General features: G+C 43.0%; 1 protein-coding gene across 5 annotated transcripts in view; it reads left to right on the top strand.

Annotated features, from left to right (window-relative positions):
* Positions 1 to 202: 202 nt before the first annotated feature.
* SIRT1 (sirtuin 1) overlaps positions 203 to 27,244 on the top strand; it is a 94,795-nt gene continuing 67,753 nt past the window's right edge. For 3 of the 5 annotated variants that reach the window (XM_029609704.1, XM_029609707.1, XM_029609705.1), the window contains exons 1-3: positions 317 to 746; positions 3,177 to 3,293; positions 18,637 to 18,878. In XM_029609704.1, coding sequence (XP_029465564.1) covers positions 365 to 746; positions 3,177 to 3,293; positions 18,637 to 18,878 — 741 coding nt within the window. In that variant the 5' untranslated portion in view covers positions 317 to 364. Of the gene's footprint in view, positions 222 to 316; positions 747 to 1,564; positions 1,633 to 3,176; positions 3,294 to 18,636; positions 18,879 to 27,244 lie in introns of those variants that run through there. The other 2 variants (XM_029609709.1, XM_029609708.1) reach the window with 2 other exon arrangements.

Genomic DNA, 27,244 nt, shown 5'->3' with positions numbered 1-27,244 from the left:
GGCACCCGCTGCACTGTACCGGCGTCTTGTAACGCCTCCTTAGGCTCATATCCAGGTAGGGAGCGTAGGAGCCGAGGCCGCCCTGACTTGGGTCTGCAGCCCCAGTACTATCAGCCCAGCCGTGAAGCCGGGCTCCCACCGGCAGCGACCACTCCCGAAGACACGCCCGAACCTGGCTTTCCCTCGTCCCCACTCAGGCCTCCGAGCCGCCACGTGACCCGGTTTGTTGTTGTTGACGTCATGAAACCTGCGGGCCGCGTGGGTGTCAGTGGTGGAAGCCGCGTCACGTGACGCGTTTAAATCGCTTTCAGCTGGAGCGCTGCGAGCGGCGGGGGAAGGGGAGCGAGCTAGAGACAGTTGGAAGATGGCGGACGGGGAAAATGTTCCTCCGGCTGGCGCCCGCTTCGCGCTGGTGGCGGAGGGGGGCGAGCCGGCTTCCAAGAGACCACGAATGGTCTCCGGAGACGCTGGGCCGCCCATGACTTGGCGGGACGAGACGGAAGCAGGCTCGGAGGCGACCGGAGAGCCGGTCCTGTCAGCGGCCCAGCAGGGGGAGGAGGCGCAGGCCTCGGCGGTGCTAGTGCGAGCAGACAATGGGGCAGGGCTACAGGGCCTTCCTGTGGAAGAGCAGCAGCAGCAGCAGCGGCGCCGGCGGCAGCAGCAGATGATGCTAGTCTTGCTGCGGGAGGAGGAGGAGGAAGAGGTGGTGAATGGAGCCGGAGCCGCTCAGGCTATTGGTTACCGAGGTGCGCAGTTTCTGCCGCCGCCGCCGCCGCCCATCTCTAGCTAGCGGTCTCTTTCAATCAAATGGTTGCACAGGTTGTCCCGGGGAGCTTCCCCTAGAGTCTGACAGTCGGGTCAATCGATCTGTCTTCGTCGTTTATTTAGCGTAGTCGCGCAATGATGTGTCAGATGGATGACAGCTCAGGCAGGAAGGCGAAACACTTTATGAAGTTTGCAAAGAATTTACTTTAGTGTTTTAAGCCCGGCTTAAAAACTCTTGCATGTATGCTATCTTTGTAACTGTTGAAAGAAATTTTTCATCTGGATATGACTTTTTTGTATATATTTAAGAGCTATTAGTTTTATATAGATATTTTGTATTGAGCCACTGGCAACTTGTTATAGTACTCATAAATACCTAGAGGGTGTCTTTGATGATTCCCAAGCATTTTTGTAACGGTAAAAGCTAACATAATAGTTACAAAGTTGAAAAGAAAACTTTTGTTGGGCATTTGAGTTTAATTGTTGTGCAGTGAGGCCAAAGTTTAATGCAAAACAACTCGCTGATATCACCTTGTTTTAAGGTATTATGTATTATACTGTTGTTGTGTACAAATTCTGATTCACCTGCTCTGAAGTTGATTCTTGAACATTTTTTAACATATTACCTTATCAGTACCATTATACTTTTTACAAAGATATTTGTACTAATTCAATATTTTATTATAATCTACCTTGAGACTGAATTGTAAAAAGGTGGAATATCAAATGTTTATATATAAAAATAAATAATTGGTTATTGGATTATTTAGTGTTGCATGTTTTAGGTAAGGATTAAAATTAAGCAACCATTTGTAAAGCTAGAACACAAGAAGCAATCTGATTTTGCGACTTCTCTGTGCTAGTCAGGTAATGGATAGGACAATTTTCAAAACAATTTACACAGTTGGTCATGTTTTTTCTGTTGAATGGGGTGTTTGGTTTTACTTGATGTTAGTGGGTTTTGAGGGATTTCTGATATGGAATTATGATGCCTTGTTCTGGGTGTCCTTAAGGCAAATAGTATAAATTGTTGAGAGATGTGTTAAAGAGGTAAATTTTTATTGGTAAGTAGTGTGATATTCTAACTAGGAAGGATTATCCAGGTTTTTTATTTTGGATTTTACATTTTATTTAATTACTTGCTGTAATGTTATTAATATCTAACTATTGAGAGGGTTAGTTTATTTTTATGTATTATGATTGTTTCCCCTTTTGGAGTTTATACCTTGCTTGGAGAGTGGTAATATAAGCCTGTAATATAGATTTTAAATCAATTCTCTCATGTTAATTGGCTATTTGATAATTGCCTCTCCCCCATTTGGCTGCAAGTCTATGCATACATTCCACCACATTGAGAGGAGGTTCCTGGGGACATGCTTAAGTTGGGAAGGAAATAAAGTACATAGATTGCATTGTCAAATCTATGTCCATTATTTTTAATGAAGAAAATTGTTGCAAACATTTAACCTGTATTTTCAAGTATTTTGTAGCCACAAGAAGTTTCAGAGTGAAAGTATGTAAGAACTTTCACTTTAAAATTGGTGCAAAGTCTACTGGTTAAGGAGTAATTTTCAAAAGGAATTGCCCAAGGGGTTATGCACACAAGTACACATGCAAGCCATTTCACCCACAGTTTACATGTACTGCAAAGAGATGTTCAGGATAGGGGTGGGGCAAAGTTGGAGCAGGGACAGAACTTATTCACATACTGTCCTTTTTTTTTTTTTTTAATATTCTTGTAAATATACATGCCCAGGTACACCTGTTCCCAAACAGATATATTTTCAAAGTGGATCTATGTGCATAAATCTGCTTTGAAAATTCTGGCTAAAATTTGCAGGTAAAAAGTATCCCTGGTAGGCTGAAAATAACCCCCTCTAAGTATCTGCAGACTTTCTCCAGATGTGGATAGTTTGAAAGTTGCCTTCATAATTAAATAAGCAAGTTCTCTAAAGATGACAGGGTTGTTTTTTTTATTTTTGTTTTTTCCATTGACGCTCTTTATTTCCTATGGATTGTTCATTGTAATAAGGTCTAGTAATAGTAAACTGTAAATCAGAGAGAGACTGCCAATTAGAGATAGAGGCTTCAGAAACACATACATAGTTGCCCAAAGGCAGATAAAGTATTAGGAAAACTGATGAGTCCTGATAAGGTGAAAATATTTATGAGATGGTGAGCTGTAAAAGCAAAATAAGTATGACTTTCTGTCAAAGTATAGAGTTGGTATAAGGGCCCAATTTACAGAATGGGAGAAAAGCCTTAGTGAATCAGGCTCTTAATCTTCTAAAGTTATTTGAAAACTGTGTTTTTGTAAGTATAATTCTATTAAACATTGAGTATGTTCTAATTGACTAAATGTTACATATGTCACTCAGTGACTTTTTTTTTTTTTAACTTTTTCTGTGCAGATAACATCCTTTTGAGTGATGATATTCTTGCTAATGGTTTCCATTCCTGTGACAGTGATGAAGATGACAGAACCTCACATGCCAGCTCTAGTGATTGGACTCCTAGACCACGAATAGGTGAATATATCGTCCTTAAACACTAGTTTATCATGACTTGTTTGGTTGCATTTGTCTTGAATATACTCTTGTAGAATGACAGTATTTTTAACATACCATTTTAATCTGAAAAATGTCTCAAATGAGGTGTTCAGAATTTTGGTGTGGTCATTTGTGTCCCTCACTAGGGGGTGTTGCTACATCCTAACAGATGGTCTTGCCTATCTATTTAATAGTGGACAAAACTTTGTTCTTGGTTAATCATTTTCTCTTTGCAGGATGGCATTCATAATCCTCACTCGTGTGCAAAATCATATGAATGATCTGATGACTTCAGTAACCACTCTTGCAACCATATTCATTGAAAAAAATGCAGTCTCATTTAAACACATTTTTCATCTTCGCCTTTCTCTATTTCTCAACTAAAGAACTGGAAAACTGCGTGTCTAAGTATTGCTTAACAATCCTTTATTGAAGAGTCAGTAGTGTGTGCAAATGAGGTTGATGCACAAAAAGCAAGTTAATCAAAACCCTTTCTATTTCACTTTGACTGTTAGTCATGCCCCCTATCTAATATGTACTTGCTATGTTTTTCATTGAGTTGGTTTCCTGAGATAAGAACAAGAACTTCCATAATGGTTCAGACAAAGGGTCCATCAAGCCCAATATCCTCTTTCTAATAATAGTAGGCTAACTGTAGGGACAGAAAAAAACAAAACAAAACCCCAAAACAGCCCACAGGACTGGCTTAAGAAACTAATTGGTCATCTTGCAAATTGTAGTGGTTACTGAATGAATAGTCAAAGCAAATAGAGGTTTTTTTGTTTCCTTTGAGGCCTTCTACATTAATCATTGATTCTCTCCTTACCTTGGTGTTTTTTTGCTCTGGGGAGAGGTTGTATGTGTGCACCTGATGGAAAGAGTTCCTGGCTCTCGGAGAACGAGTCCTGCTTCTGGAGCCTAGAGTGGCAGACAGAGGTGTATAGATGAGACTTTCAGGGACATAGTAGCCAAGTCCCAACTACAGTCTGGCAGCCCTGGTGTTGCATTGGATCAGAAAAGTCTCCTAGTTAGAGAGCATCACCCTGGTATAGCAGGAAGTGATCCTGTAGTAAGGAGTTTCCTTCCAGGTGATGCATTGGTCTCTCATACCAAGGATACGACTCCCAGGGCTATTGCCCAGGAGGGAAGGGCTAGTTCGGCTGAAATAGTTAGTGATTCAGTTATTAGAAATGTAGATAGTTGGATGGCTGGTGGATGTGAGGACCGTCTAGTAACTTGCCTGCCTGGTGCAAAGGTGGTGGATCTCATGCTTCTCCTAGATAGGATTTTGGACATTGTTAGGGAGGAGCTGGCTGTCTTGGTACATGTGGGCACCAACAACATAGGAAAATATAGGAGGGGAGGTTCTGGTAGCCAAATATAGGCTTTTAGATAGAAAGCTGAAATCTAGAACCTCCAGGGTGACATTCTCTGAAATGCTCCTTGTTCCAAGTGCAGGTCCCCAGAGGCAGGCAGAGCTCTGGAGTCTCAATGTGTGAATGATACAATAGTGCAGGGAAAAAAGATTCCATTTTGTAAGGAACTGGGCAACCTTTTGGGGAAGGGGGAGTCTTTTCAGAAAAGATAGGCTCCACCTTCACCAGAGTGGAACCAGGCTGCTGGCATTAACTTTTCAAAAGGAGAGAGAGCAGCTTTTAAACTAGAACAAGGGGGAAAGCTGACAGTCGATCAGCAGTGCATGGTTCAAAGGGAGATATCTTCAAAGGATGCTAATAAAACAGGAGAGTTAGGGCATCCCAACAGCAAAAGTAGTCCATGTACCTAAAAGTAAAGAAACACCTGAGCTAAAGTATTCCAAATTATCCTTCCCTGTACATACCTGGATCAGTCCAGACCATGGGTTGAACCTCCTGTCCAGCAGATGGAGACAGACCAAAACTGAAAGGGTATCCTATATCAGGACAGAGCCTACCCTGCAGCCCTTCAGTATTCATCTGTCTCCAGCAGATGCCAGACAGCTCACCCTGTGGTTCCCTGTTAGCTTGCCCTTTCCCTTCGGGGTTTCTTCTTTGTTCTTTTCTTTGGGGGCAAGCTCAAGCAAGTATTGTATGAAGTATTTCTCTGAAGAAAAAAAAAGAATTTTCAGTCTTTAATTTCTGTCATTTGGGTGACTGTGCAGGGAGACAGTCCTGTCTTCCTCGCTCTTGGGGTTCCTAGGGGGGGCTTTGCCCCTTGATTCGCTCAGCCTAGGTTCCCTTCCCGGTGACCACCTTATTGGGGCGATACTGGTGGTGCCAGTCACTCCCCCCTCAGCCTTCTGCCTTGCCCCGGGACATCCATTCCTCGGGTGCCCTTTTCAGGGAAGCACATTCCCCTGCACTCTCTGCTGTAAAAAAAAAATAAAATAAAAATAATAATAAAAAAAAGTGTAAACAGCAAGAGAAGGAGAATATTTGTATTTTTTGGTAAAAGTTCAGTGGCAGGAAGGTTTTGGCTTTAGGAGGGAGCTGGGTTCGATCTCCTGCTCCTCTCCTCTGGGACTCCCCTATCGGCTGTTTTTTACTTTCACTTGTGGCTGGACTGTTTCTGTGATACCACATTCAAATCTGTGTTTAGCCTGTGGAGAGCCGGCCGCCTGGCTTTCCAGAGAATGGGGTGTGCTCCCGATGCCTCCCGGGTGGGGAGGGCTCCTCCGGTGGCAGAGAAAACTCAAGCCCAGTGTCGGGCTCCACGTCGCATGGCTAGGCCGTTCCTGACCCAGCAAACCGCAGGAACGGCGGCCATCTTGGGTTTTTCTCCCGATGCAGATTCTGCTTCTCAGGGACCAGAGGAGCTGGATTTGCCAGTTTTGCCCCCCGATTTGAGCCCGGTGCGCGCTCAGGAGGAGGCCACGGACCCCCCCTCCCCCCACGGGAATATTGTCTCGGGCCCAATTTACTTCAGATTTTGTACTCCTCTTGTACAAGTCATACCTAGCTAGCCTGCAGGAGGAGGAGGATCCCCGCTGGTTCCTCCCATGGACCCGCTTGATGCATTTGATGAGGAGGCTGCAGATCAAGCTCCCCTGCTCGAGGGTGATGATCCCAGAGTCCTCTGCTTATTTCAGCGAGAGGAGCTGGAACCTCTCATACCTTTTGTTCTCCAGGAATTGGGGATTGATGCTCCGCCGGATGATTCTGTGACGGCGGCGATGCCACCTAATGCGGACCCGGTCCTGGTGGGACTTAGGGCTCTCCCGCATACGTTCTCATTCCATCCTATGCATAAATTGCTCCTCCTACAGGAATGAGAAGCCCCTGAGACGGGCCTCAGGGTTGGGAGAGCTATGGATAAGCTCTACCAGCTCCCCAAGGATTGCCTGGACATGCTGAAGATTCCAAAAGTGGACTCTTCTGTTACTGCGGTCACTAAGCATACCACTATCCCAGTGGTGGGCGCCACAATGTTACGGGATGTGCAAGACAACAAGCTCGAGTTTTATTTGAAGCGGATCTTTGAGGCCTTAACCCTAGGGGTCCGGGCGACAATCTGCAGCAGTCTCATGCAGCGGGCAAGTCTTAGGTGGATGCAACAATTACTCAGCACCCAGGACCTCCCGTCTGCAGAGGCAGAGTAGGCGGAACGCTTGGAGGGCGCCATTGCATATGGCACGGATGCCCTTTATGACTTGCTTCGCGTCCAGGCCAAGGCGATGGTTTCTGCATTTTTGGCTAGATGCCCACTCTGGCTGCGTAACTGGTTCGCGGACTCTTCGTCAAAGGCTCAGCTGGGCACACTTCCTTTTAAGGGCAAGTTGCTTTTTGGTGAGGACCTGGAACAGCTTATTAAATCCTTGGGCGAGAGCAAAGTCCATAAGCTGCCGGAGGACCGCCCTAAACAGTCTAAGTCTTTCTTTCCGACTCGTACCCGCTTCCGAGGGCAGCGCCGGTTCGGCAACAGGGCGCGAGGTTCCTATCCCAGAGGAGGCGCTTCCAGGTCCCAGTCATGGTCTCATTCCTTTCGGGCCGTCGTGGCTTTCGAGATGGCAGTCAGCAACACCCTGCCACCAAGTCCGCTCCCCAATGAGATCCAGCCGGTCCATTCCTCCACATGAAACTTAGGTGGGCGTCTGTTTTGCGAGGAATGGGCCAAAATCACGTCCGACAAATGGGTTCTCGAGGTGATAGAACATGGTTACGCGTTAGAGTTTGCCTGGGACCTACCGGATCTTTATCTCGTTTCACCTTGTGGCCCTTTAAAGAGGCCTGCGGTCTGCCAAACCCTAGCCAGGCTCCAGGACCTGGGGGCAATTATCCTGGTGCATTGCAGGAACAAGGCGCTGGCCAGTATTCCATTTACTTTGTTGTGCCCAAGAAGGACAATGCCTTCCGTCCAATCCTGGATCTCAAGCGAGTCAACCGAGCTCTCAAGGTTCCTCATTTCCAAATGGAGACCCTGAGGGCGGTGATAGCGGCGGTCCGCCCCGGCGAGTTCTTAGCCTCACTCGACTTGACGGAGGCTTACCTTCACATTCTGAATCAACGAGAGCACCAGAAATTTCTCGGGTTCCATATCCTGGACCAGCACTTCCAGTTCCGGGCTCTCCCCTTCGGCCTCGCCACCGCTCCCCGCACTTTTACCAAGATCATGGTAATCATGGCGGCTGCGCTTCGCCGGGAAGGAATCCTAGTCCACCCTTATTTGGACGACTGGCTCGTTTGGGCCAAGTCCTCCGCCCTGCGCAGTCGACAGGGTCCTGGCTCTTCTAACCTCGCTCGGCTGGATACTCAACTTCTCCAAGAGCAATCTCCAGCCCTCCCAGGTCCTGGAATTCCTGGGAGCTTGTTTTGACACTTGGGTCGGGAAAGTTTTTCTCCCAGACGCTCGGGCACTCAAGCTCATCGATCAGGTGCGCAGCTTTATCTACCTGCCGCTTCCCACGGCGTGGGATTATCTGCAGTTTCTCGGAACCATGGCTTCCACTATCGACCTGGTCCCCTGGGCATTTGCGCATATGCGTCCATTACAGAAAGCCTTATTCCGCTGGCAGCCAGTGACCGAGCAGTTCCAGGAGACCCTACCTCTCTAGGACTCTACCATTGCAGACATACAATGGTGGCTGTCACCAGCGCATCTCCTGAAGGTGATGCCACTGCTGACTCCTGCGTGGGTCATAGTCACGACGGACGCCAGTCTCTCCAAATGGGGTGCGGTTTGACAATCTCAAGCGACTCAGGGATACTGGTCCCCACTCCAGTCTTGGTGGCACATCAACCGCCTGGAAACCTGTGCGGTGCTCTTGGCTCTCAAGTTTTTTCTCCCCCTGATCCGCCACAAAGGGTTCAAGTGCTATCGGACAATTCCACCATGGTGGCCTACATCATTCGTCAAGTGGCTATTCGCAGTCGTTTGATGGTGCTGGAAGCCAGCAAGCTCTTCGCTTGGGCGGAGAGGCACTTGGATCGTTTAGCTGCCTCACACATAGCAGGCAAGGAGAATGTTCAAGCCGACTTCCTCAGCCGTCAATGTCTCCATCCCGGCGAATGGGAGTTGTCAGGCGAGGCAATGGAGCTCATTGTTTGCAGGTGGGGTTCCCCTCGCCTGGATCTGATGGCGACTTTGGGCAACGCCAAGGCCCCCCGATTCTTCAGCCGTTGGAGAGAGCATTGCTCGGAGGGAGTAGATGCGCTAGTCCTCCCTTGGCCTCCCGACATTCTCCTCTACGTGTTTCCGCCCTGGCTGTTAGTGGGAAAGATTCTCAGGAGAATAGAGTTGCACCAGGGTCCGGTGATTCTCGTGGCTCCCGAGTGGCCTTGCAGGCCGTGGTTCACGGATCTGATAAATCTGGCGACGGACGGTGCTCTGCATCTCAGCCATCTCCCCCGGCTGCTTCGCCAGGGTCCCTTATGTTTCGATCAGGCGGATCGCTTTTGTCTAGCGGCATGGTGTTTTAACGGCGACGATTGAGGAGAAAAGGTTATAAAGAAGAGGTTATCTCCACTTTGCTTCAGGATCATAAGCAGTCTACGTCTCTGGCCTATGTCTGTGTCTGGAAGGTCTTTGCGCGGAATGGGGCGTTTCGGCGTGTTCGCCTTCGGTTTCCATGGTTCTCACTTTCCTTCAACGGGGTTTATCCAAGGGACTTTCCGTCAGCTCGTTGTGCATACAGGTTTCCGTCCTCAGTTCCCTCCTGGGTACCATCGAGAGTAGGGCGGTGGCCTCTCATCCAGATGTTGTCAGTTTCCTCTGAGGCCCCAAGCATCTGAAACTGCCCGTCCAGCCCACTTGTCCTTCTTGGAGTCTAAATTTGGTTCTTCGGGCTCTTTGTTCGGCCTCCTTCGAACCACATAAGAACATGCCATACTGGGTCAGACCAAGGGTCCATAAAGTCCAGCATCCTGTTTCCAACAGTGGCCAATCCAGGCCATAAGAACCTGGCAAGTACCCAAAAACTAAGTCTATTCCATGTTACCGTTGCTAGTAATAGCAGTGGCTATTTTCTAAGTCAACTTAATAAATAGCAGGTAATGGACTTCTCCTCCAAGAACTTATGCAATCCTTTTTTTAAACACAGCTATACTAACTGCACTAACCATATCCTCTGGCAACAAATTCTAGAGTTTAATTGTGTGTTGAATGAGAGAGAACTTTCTCCAATTAGTTTTAAATGTGCCACATGCTAACTTCATGGAGTGCCCCCTAGTCTTTCTATTATCCGAAAGAGTAAATAACAGATTCACATCTACCCATTCTAGACCTCTCATGATTTTATCCTCCCATCTCCATCGGGCTCATCTCAAGGACTTGATGCTCAAGGCTATCTTCCTGGTTGCCATTTGCTCCAGCAGGAGGGTGACGGAGCTTCAAGGTCTGTCTTGCAGAAAACCTTTCCTGCGGTTCGTGGATTCGGGCGTCTCTCTCAAAACGGTGCCTTCTTTCTTGCCAAAGGTTATTTCCTCCTTTCATGTTTATCAGTCAGTGGAGCTTCCCGCGTTTTCTTCTGAGGAGATCTGGGGGCAGTGACCTTTGCCGCCTGGATGTCAAACGCGTTTTGTTGCGTTACCTTCAGGTTACCGATGATTTCTGGGTTTCGGATCATCTTTTTGTTCTGTGGAGTGGTCCAAATAAGGGCAAACCTGCTTCTAAGACTATGATCGCTCGGTGGTTGAAGGAGACGATTTCTTCAGCCTACATCTGCAAGGGTCGGGCGGTTCCTGAGGGCTTGAAAGCTCATTCCTTATGTTCTCAGGCTACTTCTTGGGCGGAGAGTCAGTCGGTCTCTCCACAGGAAATATGCAGGGCAGCTACATGGAAGTCACTGCATACCTTTGCTCGGCATTACCGCCTTGATGTTCAGGCGCCAGTCTTTGATTCCTTTGGTCAGCAGGTGCTTCGAGCGGGACTGTCTTGGTCCCACCCTGTTTAGGGAAGCCTTGGGACATCCCATGGTCTGGACTGATCCGGGTACGTACAGGGAAAGGAAAATTAGTTCTTACCTGTTAATTTTTGTTCCCGTAGTACCATGGATCAGTCCAGACGCCCTCCCGTGTTCTGTCCGCTCGAACTTTTTTTTCCTGGGGGGGGTTTGTCCTTCTTATAGGAGTATTTTGGGTCTCTACATGGCTCTCTTGGATTTTTATTACAGGCACCGGAAGCATCTTTTACGATGATCTGGGGTAGTCATGCAAGAGCGTTTTAGTCACACAGTTCATTCAATTGTTCTATTGTTTGCTGTTTTCTACCCAATTGTTGGTTATTCTGTTACTTGCTTGATCTTATGCCTTTTTCTGCTTTAACAATAGTTATACTGAAGGGCTGCAGGGTAGGCTGTATCCTGATATAGGATACCCTTTCAGTTTTGGTCTGTCTCAATCTGCTGGACAGGAGGCTCAACCCATGGTCTGGACTGATCCGTGGTACTACATGAACGAAAATTAATAGGTAAGAACTAATTTTCCTTTATCAGCTGAAAAGCAGGTTGAAAATATAAACAATAAACACACTTTGAAATGTCTGCATGCCAGTGCTAGAAGTCTAAGAAACAAGATAGGAGAGTTAGTGTGTATAGCAGTGAATGATGAGAGACATAATTAGCATCTCAGCGACTGGTTGGAAGGAGCACAACCAATGGGATAGTGCTATAGCAGGGTACAAATTATATTGCAATGGTAGGGAGGATCAACTTGGGGGCACTTTATGTCCGGGAGGGCATAGAGTCCAACAGAATAAAGATCATACAAGAGACTAAATACACAGCATATGGGTAGAAATCCTCTGTGTTGGGTAAGAGTATAGTGATAGGAGTATACTACTGTCCACCTGACCAAAATAAGATGGACAATGAAATACTAAGAGAAATCAGGGGAGCAAAACAATTTTACAGTGCAGTAACAATGGGGTAAATATTACATCAGGACATGCTAGAGAGAGAAAGTTTCTGGATGGAGTAAATGACAATTTTATGGAGCAATCGGTTCATGAACCAAAGAGAGAGAGAGAGCTATTTTAGATCTAATTCTTAGTGGCATGCAGGATTTGGTGAGAGAGATAATGGTGGTGGGGGCCACTTGGAAATAGTGATCATAACATGATCAAATTTGAACTAATGACTGGAAGGGGGACAATATATAAATCTACAGCTTGAACACTAAACTTTCAAAAGAGAAACTTTGATAAAATAAGGAAAAGAGGAAAAAAGTGAAAGATGCAGCTGCAATGGTTGAGTGCACAACAGGCTTGGACATTGTTCAAAAATACTATTTTATAAGTACAAACCAGATGTATTCCATGCATTAAGAAAGTTGGAAGGAAGGCAAAACTAATACCAGTATGGTTAAAAGTTAAGGCGAAAGAGACAATTTTAGCTACAAAATAACCCTTCTTTTAAAAATTGGAAGAAGGATCCATCTGAAGAAAATAGGAAAAAGCATAGGCATTGTCAAGTTAAATGTAAAACATTGAGGTAGGCTAAGAGAATTTGAAATGAAGTTGGGCATAAAGGCAAAAACTCATAATAAAAACTTTTAAAATTATATCTGAAGCAGGAAACCTTTAAAGGAGTTTGTTGGACTGTTAGATGATCGAGGGGTTTAAGGGGCTCTTAGGGAAAATAAGGCCATTGCCAAAACACTAAACATTCTTTGCTTCCATATTTACCATTGAGGATGTTGGGGAGATACTGGTTTTGAAGACTGTTTTCAAGGTGATGATTCTGATGAACTGAACCAAATCACAGTGAATTTGGACAATGTAGTAGGCCAGATTGACAAACTAAAGAGTAGAAAATCACCTGGATCTGATGATATATACTTCAGGGTTTCTGAAAGAACTCAACATGAATTTTTAGATCTATTAATAACAATTTAGTAAAAATTGTTAGCCTATCATTAACATTGTCCATTGTATCTGAAGACTGGAGGGTGGCCAATGTAACCCCAATATTTAAAATGGTTCCGGGGTGATCTGGGGAAACAATAGATTGGTGAGCCGACTTCAGTTCTGGGAAAGATATTAGAAGCTATTCTAAAAAACAAAATCACAGAACATATGGAAAGACATGGTTTAATGGAACACAGCTAGCATGTATTTACCCAAGGAAAGTCTTGCCTCACAAATCTGCATTTTTTTTGTTTTTTAAGGGTTTAGTGAACATGTGGATAAAGGTGAACTGGTAGATGTAGTGTATTTGGATTTTCAGAAGGCGGTTGACAAAATTCCTCATGAAAGGCTTCTAAGAAAACTAAAATGTCATGGGATAGAAAGTGGATGTCCTTTCAATGACTGCAAACTGGTTTAAAAGACAGGAAACATGATTAAATGGTCAACTTTCTCAGTGGAAAAAGGTAAACAGTTGAGTGCCTCAAGGATCTGTACTTGGACTGGTGCTTTTTAATATATTTATAAATGATCTGGAAAGGGATACAATGAGTGAGGTGATTAAGTTTGCAGATGACACAATTATTTAGAGTAGTTCATATGCTGATTGTGATAAATTGCAGGAGGATCTTGCGAGACTGGAAGATTGGGTGTTCAAATAGTAGATGAAATTTAATGTGGACAAGTGCAAGGTGATGTGTACAGGGAAAAATAACCCTTGCTGTAGTTACACAATGTTAGGTTCCATATTAGGAGTTACCACCCAGGAAAAAGATGTAAGCATCATAGTGGATAATACATTGAAAGCTCAGTGTGCTGCTGTGGTCAGAAAGGCAGATAGAATGTTAGGAATTATTAGGAAGGGAATGGTGATTAAAACAGAGAAGTTCATAATGCCTCTATTCATGGTCAGACCACACCTTAAATACCGTGCAATTCTGGTCGCCGCATTTCAAAAAAAGATATAGTTGCACTGGAAAATGTACAGAGAAGGGCGACCAAAATGATAAAGAGGATGGAACGGCTCCCCTGTGAGGAAAGGCTAAAGAGGTTAGGGCTGTTCAGCTTTGAGAAGAGAGAGCTGAAGGGGGATATGATAGAGGTCTATAAATCATGAGAGGACTAGAAAGAGTAAATGTCAATCAGTTATTTTACTCTTTCAGATAATAGGACTGGGGGGCACTCCATGAAGTTAGTATCACATTTAAAACAAATTGGAGAAAATTCATTTTCACTCAATGCACAATTAAGTTCTGGAATTTGTTGCCGGAGGATGTGGTTAGGGCAGTTGATGTAGTTGGGTTTAAAAAAAGGTTTGGATAAGTTCCTGGAGGACAAGTCCATAAACTGCTATTAAGTTGATTTAGGGAATCACCACTGCTTTTACTACCATTAGTAGCATGGGATTTATTTAATGTTTGGATACTTGCCAGGTACTTGTAACCTGGATTGGCCACTGTTGGAAACGATACTGGGCTTGATGGACCCTCTTTCTGACTCAGTTTGGCAACTTATAATTTTCCTCTGTCAGAACCTCCATTCACAGCTACCTAGGGATTTTTCCCCTATTTTATATTCCTTCCTTATCCGGTTAACTTATGAGGCATATTCAACAGTGTAGCCTCACTATTGAATATAGCCAGCTATTTCACTATAGTTAACAGGCTAACATTAGGACAGCTCTTTGACTCAACCAGACTTAGGCTGGGATTTTCTATTGGTGCACAGCTTGCTGAATCCCGTGGTAGCAGGGGGCGGGCCTGCAAAAGCCAGCAGCGAGTGCACCACCACAGTGTTTTCGCTGCCGGCTTTCACACACAATAGCGCCACTGTGAAAGGTGGCGCTATTGGGCGCGCTACTGGCGGCGATAATGGGTCTTAACTTCGCTGGCAGTGATAAGGTATCGCCATGTCCGCCCCGACTGCGCCTCTTCCAGTCCCGACTCCGCCTCGACTCCACACCTATCAAGCTATCGCATGCGAAAAGGGACTTTTTGCGTGCGATACCGATAGAAAATGACCCCCTTAGTTGGCTAAATCTTAATAGTGGCGTTAGCTGGCTAACTCAGCTCCTCCCAGTTACACTCCTAGACCGCTCCTAACCTATTCAGTTAAATTCTGATCTAATTTATTATCCAGCTAGACTTTAGCTGGATAAATGTTGAATATAGCCAACTAAGCCATTTAGACGTATAACTATTATGTTTCCATGTAAATGGCTTTTGAATATGGACATCATAGATGTCAGACAAGGACTATATGGTCCACCCAGTCTGCCCAGAGGGGATATGGTCACAAAATAACATTTATATATTTTAAAACACTTCCGTAGATCAGGGCATAAAATTTTGGATATAGTTACACTGGGCAAAAATATATAGTCATTAGACTTGCTCATGCTGAAATTGATGGTCAGACAGGGGTGAGGAGGAAATTCAATTACTTTTGTTAAATATATATGGTAGTTTCTCTAATTGTCATGTTGACACTGATGTACTTTTTATGTAGCTAGATGCCACCAAGAAGATAAGGTGTAGGAAACAGAAAGGAATGCAGTCTGTTGGTACTTTCTTGCACATTAGTACAAAGTGCTATTTCCTGGCAGACTCGTGTGTGCCTAAAAAGGTTGCATAATGCGCTCTTTTTTTTTTTTTTCATCTAGATTTGTTTCTTCTCCTTTTTCTTTTTGCCTCCCAACTCCTGCTTCCTTTTCTCCTCTCTAGTTTTGCTTACTTATCTGAGGTCTGCTTTTGCTCCTTTTCCTCCTTACAGTGGTGTAGAGCAGTGCATTCTCTTTCCCCCCAATCACTCTATCCCTCTTCCTTTCTCACCCCCTTTGCTGTCTATAGCTTTCTTCCCTTTTTGCTCATTTTCTCTAATTGTCTCCTATAATTTTCAAATTTATCTTCTATGGAAGAATTTTCAAACTGCCTACATTGCCGCAAAATCTCCTGATACTCTTTTGCCACAGTCTTGCTTCAAGGAAAATTATCTATAGAGATTTGTATCTACTTTTTCCAACCAAAACATGCATAGTTTTAGAAAATTCAAGACTCTCATTTTCTTCACTGATTTTTATGCTACTCTAATACAGTGGCGTAGCCAGAATTGATTTTTTGGGTGGGCACAAGGTTAACATAGGTGGGCACAAGGCATGCAGGTCTACTAGTTGTTTTCTTACTGATAAATAATGCCATATACTGCACCCTAGAATGGCTTTCTAAGTAGTTTGCAACAGCCATTATGTGTCATGTATGAAACTTTAAAATAATTTACTTCAATTATTTCAAGTATAGAAAACAATCAAATCCAATCATATAATAAAACAAAAATTAATGTATTCTTTCATGAACCATCTTTGCAGAAACCCAGAAATCTTCATAAATACAATAAAATATAATTAATCATCAGAACAGGTGCAGCGCAAAGCTAGGGCAATTCACATTACAAGTAACATGAAAAAAAAAATTCAAATTCTGGTGTAATCTCAGCAAAAAATAACCCTCCACTGCTATTTTGTGAAGTAACAAACTCTTGCAAAGAAAGAGGCATCTGGAACCTTGCCAAACAATCACAGCACTGACTCTCAGGATTCAAACAGCAACCTTATGAAAAAGCAGCAATGCAAATACTACACCAGGCCCTAGAACATTAAAACATCACCTACGGGAATAACAGAACAGGCTGGACTACTACTACAGAGAAACTATATGCTAGAAATACTCATTTCTGTCACAAACAGGCAAAACTGAGACGACCCTTACCTAATATAGAAATAAGAAACTATAAATTAGAAACAGAAACATGTAGATAAAGCCAAAATAGAAAGCCTGAGAAACTAAAATGTCTGAACAGTGGAATACTTAAGAGAGAGCAAAATACAAAAATATAAGAATGCACATTCCCAAAGATGACATATTTAAATTGCTAACCACAAACAACCGAGCCGTGGCCAGCATTCAAACTGGTTATATATAAATCCAACACAAATGCTGGTAGTGAGTAATACAGTCCCAAACACTTCATTCAGGTATATAAGTATTTAGTTTCATTTATTCAGAAATTGGCAACTCCATTGTTATAAAGCATAGTTTTTCATGCACACGTGTGCATGAAAAACTATGCTTTATAACAATGGAGTTGCCAATTTCTGAATAAATGAAACTAAATACTTATATACCTGAATGAAGTGTTTGGGACTGTATTACTCACTACCAGCATTTGTGTTGGATTTATATATTTAAATTGCTAACATATCTCTCTCTCTCTCTCTCTCTCTCTCTCTCTTTTTTTTTTTACCTTTGTTGTCTGATCTTTGTATTTTTCTAATCAGTTGGTCCTGGTCTCTCTTTCCCATTTTTAACCTTGTCGCTCATTTCCTAATTCCTCTTCAGTGTCTTTTCTACTACTGTCTTCTTCCCTTCCACACACACACACACACATATATACATAAATGCTTTCTCTCACAGACTCCCTCACACACTCAGGCTCTCACTCTCATATGCTCTCCCCCCCCCCCCCAGCTCACATTCTCTGCAGGCACACATACAAGCTCTCACTTTCTCACCCCTCCCCAGGCTTATATTCTTATGCACACACAGACGCACATCCAGGCACCCATTCTCATCTACACACACAAACCCAGACTCCCATTCTCACCCACACATACACACATTTAAGGTCCCATTCTCACCCACACATACACACTTTCAAGCACCCATTCTTACCCACATATTCCAGCTTCCATTCTCACCCACACACACAAACCCAGGCTCCCATTCTCACCCATATATACACACATTCAAGCTTCCATCCTCACCCATATATGCACACATTCAAGCTTCCATCCTCACCCATATATGCACACATTCAAGCTTCCATCCTCACCCACATATGCACACATTCAAGCTTCCAACCTCACCCACATATGCACACATTCAAGCTTCCAACCTCACCCACATATGCACACATTCAAGCTTCCAACCTCACCCACATATGCACACATTCAAGCTTCCATCCTCGCCCACATATTCAAGCTTCCATCCTCACCCACACACATTCAAGACTCCATTCTCATCCACACATACACATTCAAGCCTGTGCACAGTTTCCGCTTCCTCCCCCCAGAGCAGGAAGATCAGCTGCCTCTCCTGCTGCCACTGGCCTCCTGCTATCTTCGGGCCGTATGGCCGACCGATCTTCCTGTTTGGGGGGAGGGGGGGAGGAGAGCGGAAGCGCCGCGCACAGTTTCCGCTTCCTCCCCCCAGAGCAGGAAGATCAGCTGCCTCTCCTGCTGCCACTGGCCTCCTGCTATCTTCGGGCCGTATGGCCGACCGATCTTCCTGCTGGGGGGGGGGAGCAGAAGCTGTGCGCAGCGCTTCCGCTCTTCTTCCCCCCCCCCCCCCCCCAACAGGAAGATCGGTCGGCCATACGGCCCGAAGATAGCAGGAGGCCAGTGGCAGCAGGAGAGGCAGCTGATCTTCCTGCTTTGGGGGGAGGAAGTGGAAGCTGTGCACGGCGCTTCCGCTCCCCCCGCAAACAGGAAGATCGGTCGGCCATATGGTTGTAGGACCGCTTCCCCACGTGTGCCGTGATGGCGTGCCAAGCATGGGTTCTCCTCTTCACTGTCGCGGGGATGGGATCCCGCGACAGCCTTGCAGTTCTGGTGTCAGTTGGGTGGGCCTGGGTCTAAATTGGGTGGGCAGCTGCCCACCCAGGCCCACCCATGGCTACGCCACTGCTCTAATAATGCCTAATCTACAATGGAGTTAAACACAACTTACAAAACTTTGCGTGTACTTTCATGTGCAATCATGTGGGCAGTTTTCAGATACCCATTTAATGTAGGTAAAATGCTTTCTACCCACAGAAATCCCTCTTGAAAATTGCTCTCTAAAAGCTGTAATATATATTGGTTATGTTCTATGATTATATAGATCAGTGAATGCAATCCAAGTTTTTCCTATGGACAAAAAGAATAGTATATAATACTTACTTTTTCTAACAGGTCCCTACACCTTTGTTCAACAACACCTGCTATTGGGCACAGACCCTCGGACAATCCTTAAAGACCTGCTGCCAGAAACGATCCCTCCACCTGAACTGGATGACATGACCCTTTGGCAAATTGTTATAAACATTCTTTCAGAGCCACCAAAAAGGAAAAAACGCAAAGATATTAATACCATTGAAGATGCTGTGAAACTTTTACAAGTGTGCAAGAAAATAATTGTTTTGACTGGTGCTGGGGTATGTATAATATGTAACCAGTTTTTTTTTTTGTGTTTTGTTGTTTTTTTTGGGTGTTTTTTTTTTTTAAGAATAGATTTTTTTGGGGAGGGAAAAAGTAATACAGTTATAGATACAGCCATTTCAGTCTAGCTAACTCAAAAAGTTCACTGGATTGAATAGCATCTGATAACTATACAGTAATTAAAATGGAAAAAATATTTTCTTTGTGATGTGGTGGTTAGTGCATATACAGAATTCTTACTTTCCCTCTGGCAGGGCTCCAAGGCCCTGCATAGTGTAGCAGCAGCCTGCACCCCACAACACTTAGGTGGAAGAGAAAATAACTTTCAAAATAATTTTTCCCTGTTTAGGGTGCATAGATCTATGTTTATCTATTGGGTTACATTTTTTTTTTAAATTTATATCTTTATCGATTTTTCCATAATAAAAACAGAAAATAGATTGTTTGGTTCAGTGATCAACCTTCCAAACTTATTAATTTCATATAAAGAAATTACTAAGCAATTAAACATGTTTTCTCATAGCATGGTCAATGTAACAGGTACTTTTGTCAACAGAAAAGAGAGGTATTAAGATAATAGGGAGATATTATTTAACATAATCAATTGTCTGAATTAGTAATTCACAATTCTGTGCTATTCCTTTTTCTCACTTACTGGGGAGAGAGGACGAGGTGGTTAATCTCTTCTGTTCAACAAAACACTTTAACTGATCAGGCAGAAAAAATATGAAAACATCTTGATCTCTCTTAATTATATACTTGCAAGGAAATCTTAGGATGAAGGAATATCCCATAGTTATCACATCCTGGCGATATACCAAAAACTGTTTCCTCCTCTGCTGTGTGGCAAAAGATAAATCAGGAAAAAGTTTTACTAAATTTCCATGATACGATATAGGGTATTTGGAAAAATATCTTTTCATAACTTTATTTAAGTTGGAAAATGTATAAAGGAAACTAGTAATAAACCCCTATCAATTATCAGATTATTAGAAGTTTCTAGAAAATTAGTTAATCGCCTTGAAAAGGCAATTCTGAGACATTCGGATTAATATTTTTCTTTGGCAAGAAATAACAGTAACTAATACTAGGCAAATCTTGTTCAGAAAAAAGCAACTCTTCCCTTTGAAATTTTTGCAGCAATTCCATCGGTATTTCTCCGACCACTCTTGGAAAATTAAGTAGATGGAGATTTAAACGTTTGGAATTGTTTTCAAAAATTTCTATTCACCTGGATAATACTTCTCTATCCTTTGCTACAGCAGCATGAAATTCCAAATTCTTTGCTCCTGTTTCTTCCAGGACTTTAATTCTTTCTTCAGACTTTTTAACCACATTTTGTATATTCTCTAGATCTGCTGATTTTTCCCTGAAATAGAATCTATCTTCTTTTCTAACCCTTTAATATTGGTAGACATTACAACCATCAAGTCCCACACTCGATCTAGTGTGACCACTGCAGGATGAATTAGTCTCCAGAACCTCTCCCTCAGCTGGCTGCTTTTCTCCTTCATTTGTGGCCTCAGAATATTTCATTCCTTCTTGCTTTTCATCACTCTGGCCTACACTTAGACCCATTGCAGCTGAGGGCTCTCCTCTCGAACTTTCCAAGGAGGCCTCTGCTGCTACCAAGGATGGTTTACGCATTATATTTCCAAGTATCGACTCATTCGCCTGCAGCAAAGGTGGTAAACCCAGATTGGGGCTCAGCGACGCCTCCTCTATAAATGCAGAACATCCTCCCTCATGATCCAGTTCAGCAGGCTCCTTGGCTGCTGGAGTATTTAGTACAGACGCTGACATATATCTAACAATCTCCTGCTGGATAGGAGATGGTAGGGGCATGGTGGGAAACACCCTAACATTGCCCTTTTGCTTAGGCGGCATTGTAAACAAAAGAAAACTTTAAACTCCAGCAGATTATGTCACACATAGTCAATTTCTTGTGAAGTTCCTTACCTCTGGGGCTGCCAAAGTTGGATCATAAGCTTCCTCCTGCTACTCCGGCCTATTCCGGACCAAGGGCGTGTGCAGCTTTGGCGGCACGCCAGTCTTATGGCGTGCAGGGCCCATCTCCCTGACGTCGGGCCTCCAGGGTGAGCAAGTTGTTCTTTGCTTGGTTCTTCCAGGTAGGCTCACAGTCCAATAGGCAGCATCAGAACGCCGCTACTGTGCCGATCTTATGGCGTGCAGGGCCCCTCCCCCTGATGTCGGGGCCTCCGGGGCGAGCAAGTTGTTCTTTGCTGGGTCCTTCCAGGTAGGCTCACAGTCCAAGTAGGCAGCCAACTATTGGGTTATATTTAACACTAGATAATTTAAGTGAGCTAGTTTTAAATTGCTCTTGAATTGGTAAGCACAAAAGAAAATCATCTGGGCCATTTTGAATATTTTGTTCAGTGTTTAGACTTAAAATTAGCATTTATCCCTCAGCATTTAAAATCTTTAGTTTCTGGACCCTTGAATGAAAGCTATAAACTATCTAGTATGCTTGCAAGTTGATGCAACAGATAGTTGACACATTTGCCTGTGCAACAACATTAGCTGTAACTTTCAGTACAGAGCCTGGTTATGCAATGGATGCAGACACCTCAGGGTGTTTGTTAGAAGACTGGAGGCATTCTTCACTTGATGCTGCAAGCCTCATTCAGTAAAAAAATTTTTTTCCAAGAATACAGATTAGGAAAAAGTTCTTTGAATAAAGCTGTTTGTCTAGGATTGGACTGCTTTTTGGCTTTCAGATTTGAGATTAAAGATATTTTTGTTTATCAGCAGTGGCTTGATTTATTTTTCTTTTTTCATAAGTAGTTTTGCAGTGTTTCTGCTTTTTGTTGTGTACAGAAAAGATGATTCATTTGATTAACCAGGTATTGATACTAATGTAATATATCAAAATTCAGTTTAAAATATTCAAAAATGTTTCCCAAAACAAAAAAAAAAAGTTGAGTAACATTCTACTGAAATAAATAGTCCAAATTGAAAATGTCATTCGTATGAAAATCCTATTTCTTAATTTTATACCGTTTAAAGCAGTAATCCATGGTGGCTGGCTAGTTTTTAGCCTCCATTCAGAAGAAGAGAGCCTTATGAGATTGTACTGAATATCTCTGTGTTGCAGTTTGTGTGTATACGTGGTCCCTCTCTTCTACAACCATGGAACAGCCGGACCTAACTGCATCCAATTTTGTGCAGTGTTAGATGCTGGAAAGGTTGTGGGGGAGCGGATGAGTAGGCAATCCAGATTTCTGCTTTTGAAAGTTGGCGAGTTATTTGCAGGGGTGTAAGAGAACAAAGTTGGCACACTTGCTATAGTAAATATATGGGGATGAACCAAGGCTATCTAGAATGTCGCACTCTTTCTACTAACTAAAATTTAGTGAAACTTCAATGATATGCATATTATGTTCTCTCACCTTTTATAAATGCTATATCTGGCAGTAAAAGAAAACAAATAGTTCAGCATGCTTAATTTTTTCTTTATAATATGGGATAAGTATAGAATTTTAGTTCTGAAGCAGTTTGTTCTTTCTGTGTGGTATTCCTTTAGACATAAATTATACATTTTCTTTTAATTTTCTCCAAAGACAGGCAGCATGGCCAGATGTGTGTTTAAAGTCATCTGATTGTGCCAACCATTGCATCTCCAAGAGTCTTCTGGAAAAGATTAGAGAAGCTTTTCCAGATATGCCTGGGATTTCTTGAATAGCCACTACTACCTGTTGGAGCCCCTTCAATTTATTTTTGTCCTCAGTAGCTTTTGCATGCATCTCTACTTCCAAGTTGTCTCATTAGCACTAATCTCTTTTTATTGCAGTCATTTTTTCCTACTCTTGTCCCATTGTTGCTTTGGGATTTTGGGACTTAAGTTTGTTTTATTTGTTTATTTTTACATGGCTATTTACCCCAAGGTTTCCCTCTGTGCAGCCTTTTGAGTAGCCACCCGCAGCCTTCGTTCAGCCTTTCCCACAAAAATTTCATCTTTTGATTTTTCTTAGTATGACTGAGAAGTCTAGCAGCTTTGAATTTTGTCCCTCCACAAAATTTCCATCATGCACCATTGTTGAGTTTCCTTATGCTGGTTGGGGCTGGAACATGATATCCCTGGTTGAGGCATCTGTTCAAAGATGTCATCCAGGACTATCAAGCTTTGGAGCCTGAAGTTACTTGACATCATCCCTGCAAAGATAAAGGTATTTCATTACTGGCACCAAAGACATGGGTTTCAAAGGACCCAGGAACCACATTGTCTACTGCAAATGTTGGGTGGCCAAAGAAGCACCTCTCATCCTCTGAGCCAAGGCTGAAGCATAGGTTCAGGAACAGGGAACCCTTCTGCTCTTCCCACCTGGCATACGAGGAGGATCCTTTGCAGTAGACTTCGGACCCAAAGAGTCAGTGCTGAATATCAAACAAAGTCACAAAACAGTAAGCACTGTTCTCATCAATGCTCAAGTCTGAGTTACAGGAATTTTGTAGCACTTGCCATGCAGCCTTTTAAGCAGTTTTGCCTGGAGGTGAGCTCACCTTTCCAAATTGACGCTCAGCTGTTAGTCTTCAGGATCCAAACCACAGGCTTCTGACGTTTCCTCTCCAGTTTTGATCGGAAACCTGATAGAAGAATCCCAAGTCTATCTCTTGGCACTTCAAGCAAGATGAGTTGTCTATGCTGAGTCCTAGAAACCTTCACCATGGTACCAAAGGCTCAGTGTAAAAACTGGTATCTTTTGGTACATAGATTGCGTATTGACTCCATCGCCATCGTATTGACTCCTATCGCCAATCTCCCATTCATAGCCAAGATTCTAGAAAAAGTTGTCAATACTCAACTCTCCGAATACATAGAAGAAAACAAAATCCTATTCCAATCACAATATGGATTTCGCAAATCACTGAACACAGAATCCCTCCTCATCTCCATGTCTGACTTCATATTAATGGGCCTTGACAAAGGCCAATCCTTCCTCTTAATTCTACTGGACCTATCAGCCGCCTTTGATACGGTCAATCATTCCATTCTCACTTCCATTCTGGCTTCTATAGGTATCTCAGGCACCGCTCTCTCATGGTTTAAATCTTTTCTCTCCAACAGAGGCTTCAAGGTTAAGATACAGAACAAAGAATCTTCACGAATGGACGCATCCATAGGAGTCCCTCAGGGCTCCTCACTGTCACCTACACTCTTTAACATTTATCTTTTACCTATCTGCCAACTCCTCTCCAACCTTAACCTCAAACATTTTCTCTACGCCGACGACATCCAGATCGTGATACCCATTAAAGAATCTTACACAAAAACATTGGTTCACTGGGAAAACTGTCTCTTCGAAATTAAACATCTCCTGGCTAACCTAAACCTAGTTTTAAACTCCTCTAAAACAGAACTGCTTCTCATCTCCCCAGATAACAATGCCATCTCTAATCCTCCAACTATCCCAACTACTACACAGGTGAGAGATCTAGGAGTATTAATTGATAACCGGATGAACCTTAAAGCTTACATCAACAGAACCACCAAGGACTGTTTCCACAAACTCCAAGTTCTGAAAAGAATTAGACCACTCTTCCACACTCAGGACTTCAGAACCATTCTACAAGCTATCATTTTTTCTAAGATCGATTACTGTAACTCTATCCTACTGGGCCTACCTTCCTCCTATACTAGACTCCTCCAGATGTTACAAAACGCTGCGGCAAGATTACTGACAAACTCCAGGAGGAGGGACCATATATCTCCAATCCTAAAAGATCTCCACTGGTTGCCTGTTCACTTTAGAATCCTCTACAAATCTCTTTCCATAATATACAAAACCATCCATCAACACACCCCACTCGACTTACAATTCCCATTCCAAATTTATAACTCCTCCAGACCAACAAGAGACACACTCAGAGGATCTCTTCAAATGCCCCCAGCCAGAACTACCAAACACATTACCTTGAGAGATCGGGCCTTTTCAACAGCCGGCCCCCTTCTATGGAACTCCATCCCACCGGACCTTAGACAGGAGCCCAGCCTCCCAACCTTCAGGAAGAGACTTAAGACCTGGCTGTTTAAAAAAGCTTTCCCGGACACCGATTAATTCTATTCAGCCAGATTCTACCACTTCCACATGTAAAAATGTTATTACTAATGTAAATACCTATACCTAATGTTATTCTCTCCCTTTCCTTCTCTCCTTCCAGTTCTTTTACCTTGTTATTTGTAACTGCTTCCTTCTACACAAATAGGTTATTGAATTGTTCACTGTACACCCCTGTTATATGTAAACCGGCATGATGTGTTTGCAACATGAATGCCGGTATATAAAAATTTTAAATAAATAAATAAAATCTGCACCAAATCAGTGTCAAATGGCTGTAGCATTGCTTGGTCCCAATGCTTAGAAAAGCATCTGGTTTAGTTTCTTGATCTCCCCTTGGGCACTTAGGTGGGGAGTAGGTGGTCCTCCCTGTTATCTGTCCTTTTTTAACTTTTGTACAGAGAATGGCTGAACCCATTACTTTTTAAATTTAGAAGTGGAGGATAAGCTGGTGCACCACTACTAGATCAAGTATCTCGATGCCCTTAAGCAGTTGGTGGTAATGCCTGTTAACCAATTTTTGTAGGATATATGTAGAAGACCATGCATATGGCACATCCTATATATAAAAAGTAGGACACCTAGTATCTTATCCAGACACCTGAATGGTTCAACAGTCCTATTACTGCACTAATTTGTGGTTATCAGATCTGCCCCCCAAAAAAGCCAAGATGTCATTCTCACTCTTCAGTGCTTGTGGAGTGTGATTCCCAAACTTTTTGGATCTTTATAGGGAAAATTTAGATTATTCTACCTTAACTAGTCCTTTGGCTTGCCAGCATTTATCCTTGGGCCACATGTTCATATTGGTGATCAAGCCCTGCACAACTTGGATTGTAAGAGAGCTGTCACCTTCTATGTGGCACAAACCTAAGCCCATGGAAGGTCCACTCAACTTTTTTTTTTTTTTTTCTTTTGATCTTAACTGCAGTAACCAGATTTCTATTTGATAGCAGATTATATCTCCTCTTGTTATGCCCAGGCAAGTTCAACTGTAGAAAGGCACGTCAAGGTTCCTAATGTTTGAGCCTTGGTAGTGGCTCATCCATGATTGGCCTCCATGGAGGGGAATTGCAAGGCTGTGATGTGAAGTTCAGACCACACATTTTACATCCCATAAAGCATTTGAATTAGTATTGGTATGTCCCTGGTCACACTATATGCTTATCTCGGGGGGTGGGGGGGGGGGCTTTATTACAAATTCTTTGAGGCAGGAGGTATGGAGAGTGTGGTGTAGGAAAGCACATTTTTGGTGGTGGGTCCTGAGCTCTGAAATGATGCACCATTAAATATCAGATTAGAGCAAAATTTTGACCTTTAGAAAAGAGGAAAGACGTGGTTGTTCCCTGGTGGATGAGGGGCTGGAATGCATGTTTAGGTCTAATCTTTGCCTCACCCTTTTGATTTCTTCTTTTAATTTCTGCTGGTTTTTGTATTATGGGCTGGCATTTAATGAGTGCTGGATGTGATATCAATGGGCTAAAATGGATGATATAGGTTTCAATGCCTAATTGTGGTACTGCAAGAAGATTATTTTTATTTTAATTTAATGTATTTATTATTGTGTAAGTTTATTATGGGCCATTGTATTTGGTGCTTTTGATGTTATATGCTGCTCTGGGCAACTTGTTCTTGGTATTGCAATTTATAAATAAATTAAACTAAATTAAAGTTTGGATATGAGATTTGCTCTTTTCCATGGTCTGTTCAAGGAATGGAAATCATCAACTTCCCTTGCTCCTCCCCCTTACTTATACTGTCTGGGTCCATTTTATTATTTAGGGTTTCCTTTGTAATGTGTGTTTAAAAGTTTTTACACAACAAATGTTTTTCATGCCCATTGGTAGGCCTGTTTTTTTTTATTTTTATTTTTTTTGTTAATGAGCGTAATCATTTGATAGACATTCCCTTGTGACTGGTCATCCTACTTGTCCTTAGAGAAAGCAAAATTGCTTACTTGTAACAGGTGTTCTTTGGGCACAGTAGGTTGATCAGTCATGGATACCCTCTCCTTCTGAGGAGTTTTCATGCTTTAATAATATGTAAGAGAGAAGGGCTCCAAGGGGCAGTGACTGTATGGGAAATCCCACACATGTAAGGAAAAGTTTTTTTTTTTTCTTTTTCTATAATCTTTTTCAGAAGACTCTGGGAGATTCTCAGCATTGGCTCCATCAGATGACATTGCCCATGTGTGTCCGATCATCCTGGTGCCCTCAGAGATCACTTGTTACAGATAAGCAACTTTTTTTATATCCAGGGATATATTTTACCAGATGTTACACATT

This window comes from Rhinatrema bivittatum, chromosome 7 (genome assembly GCF_901001135.1).
Source record: "Rhinatrema bivittatum chromosome 7, aRhiBiv1.1, whole genome shotgun sequence".
Taxonomy (NCBI): domain Eukaryota; kingdom Metazoa; phylum Chordata; class Amphibia; order Gymnophiona; family Rhinatrematidae; genus Rhinatrema; species Rhinatrema bivittatum.
This window is presented reverse-complemented; position numbering and strand designations above follow the sequence as displayed.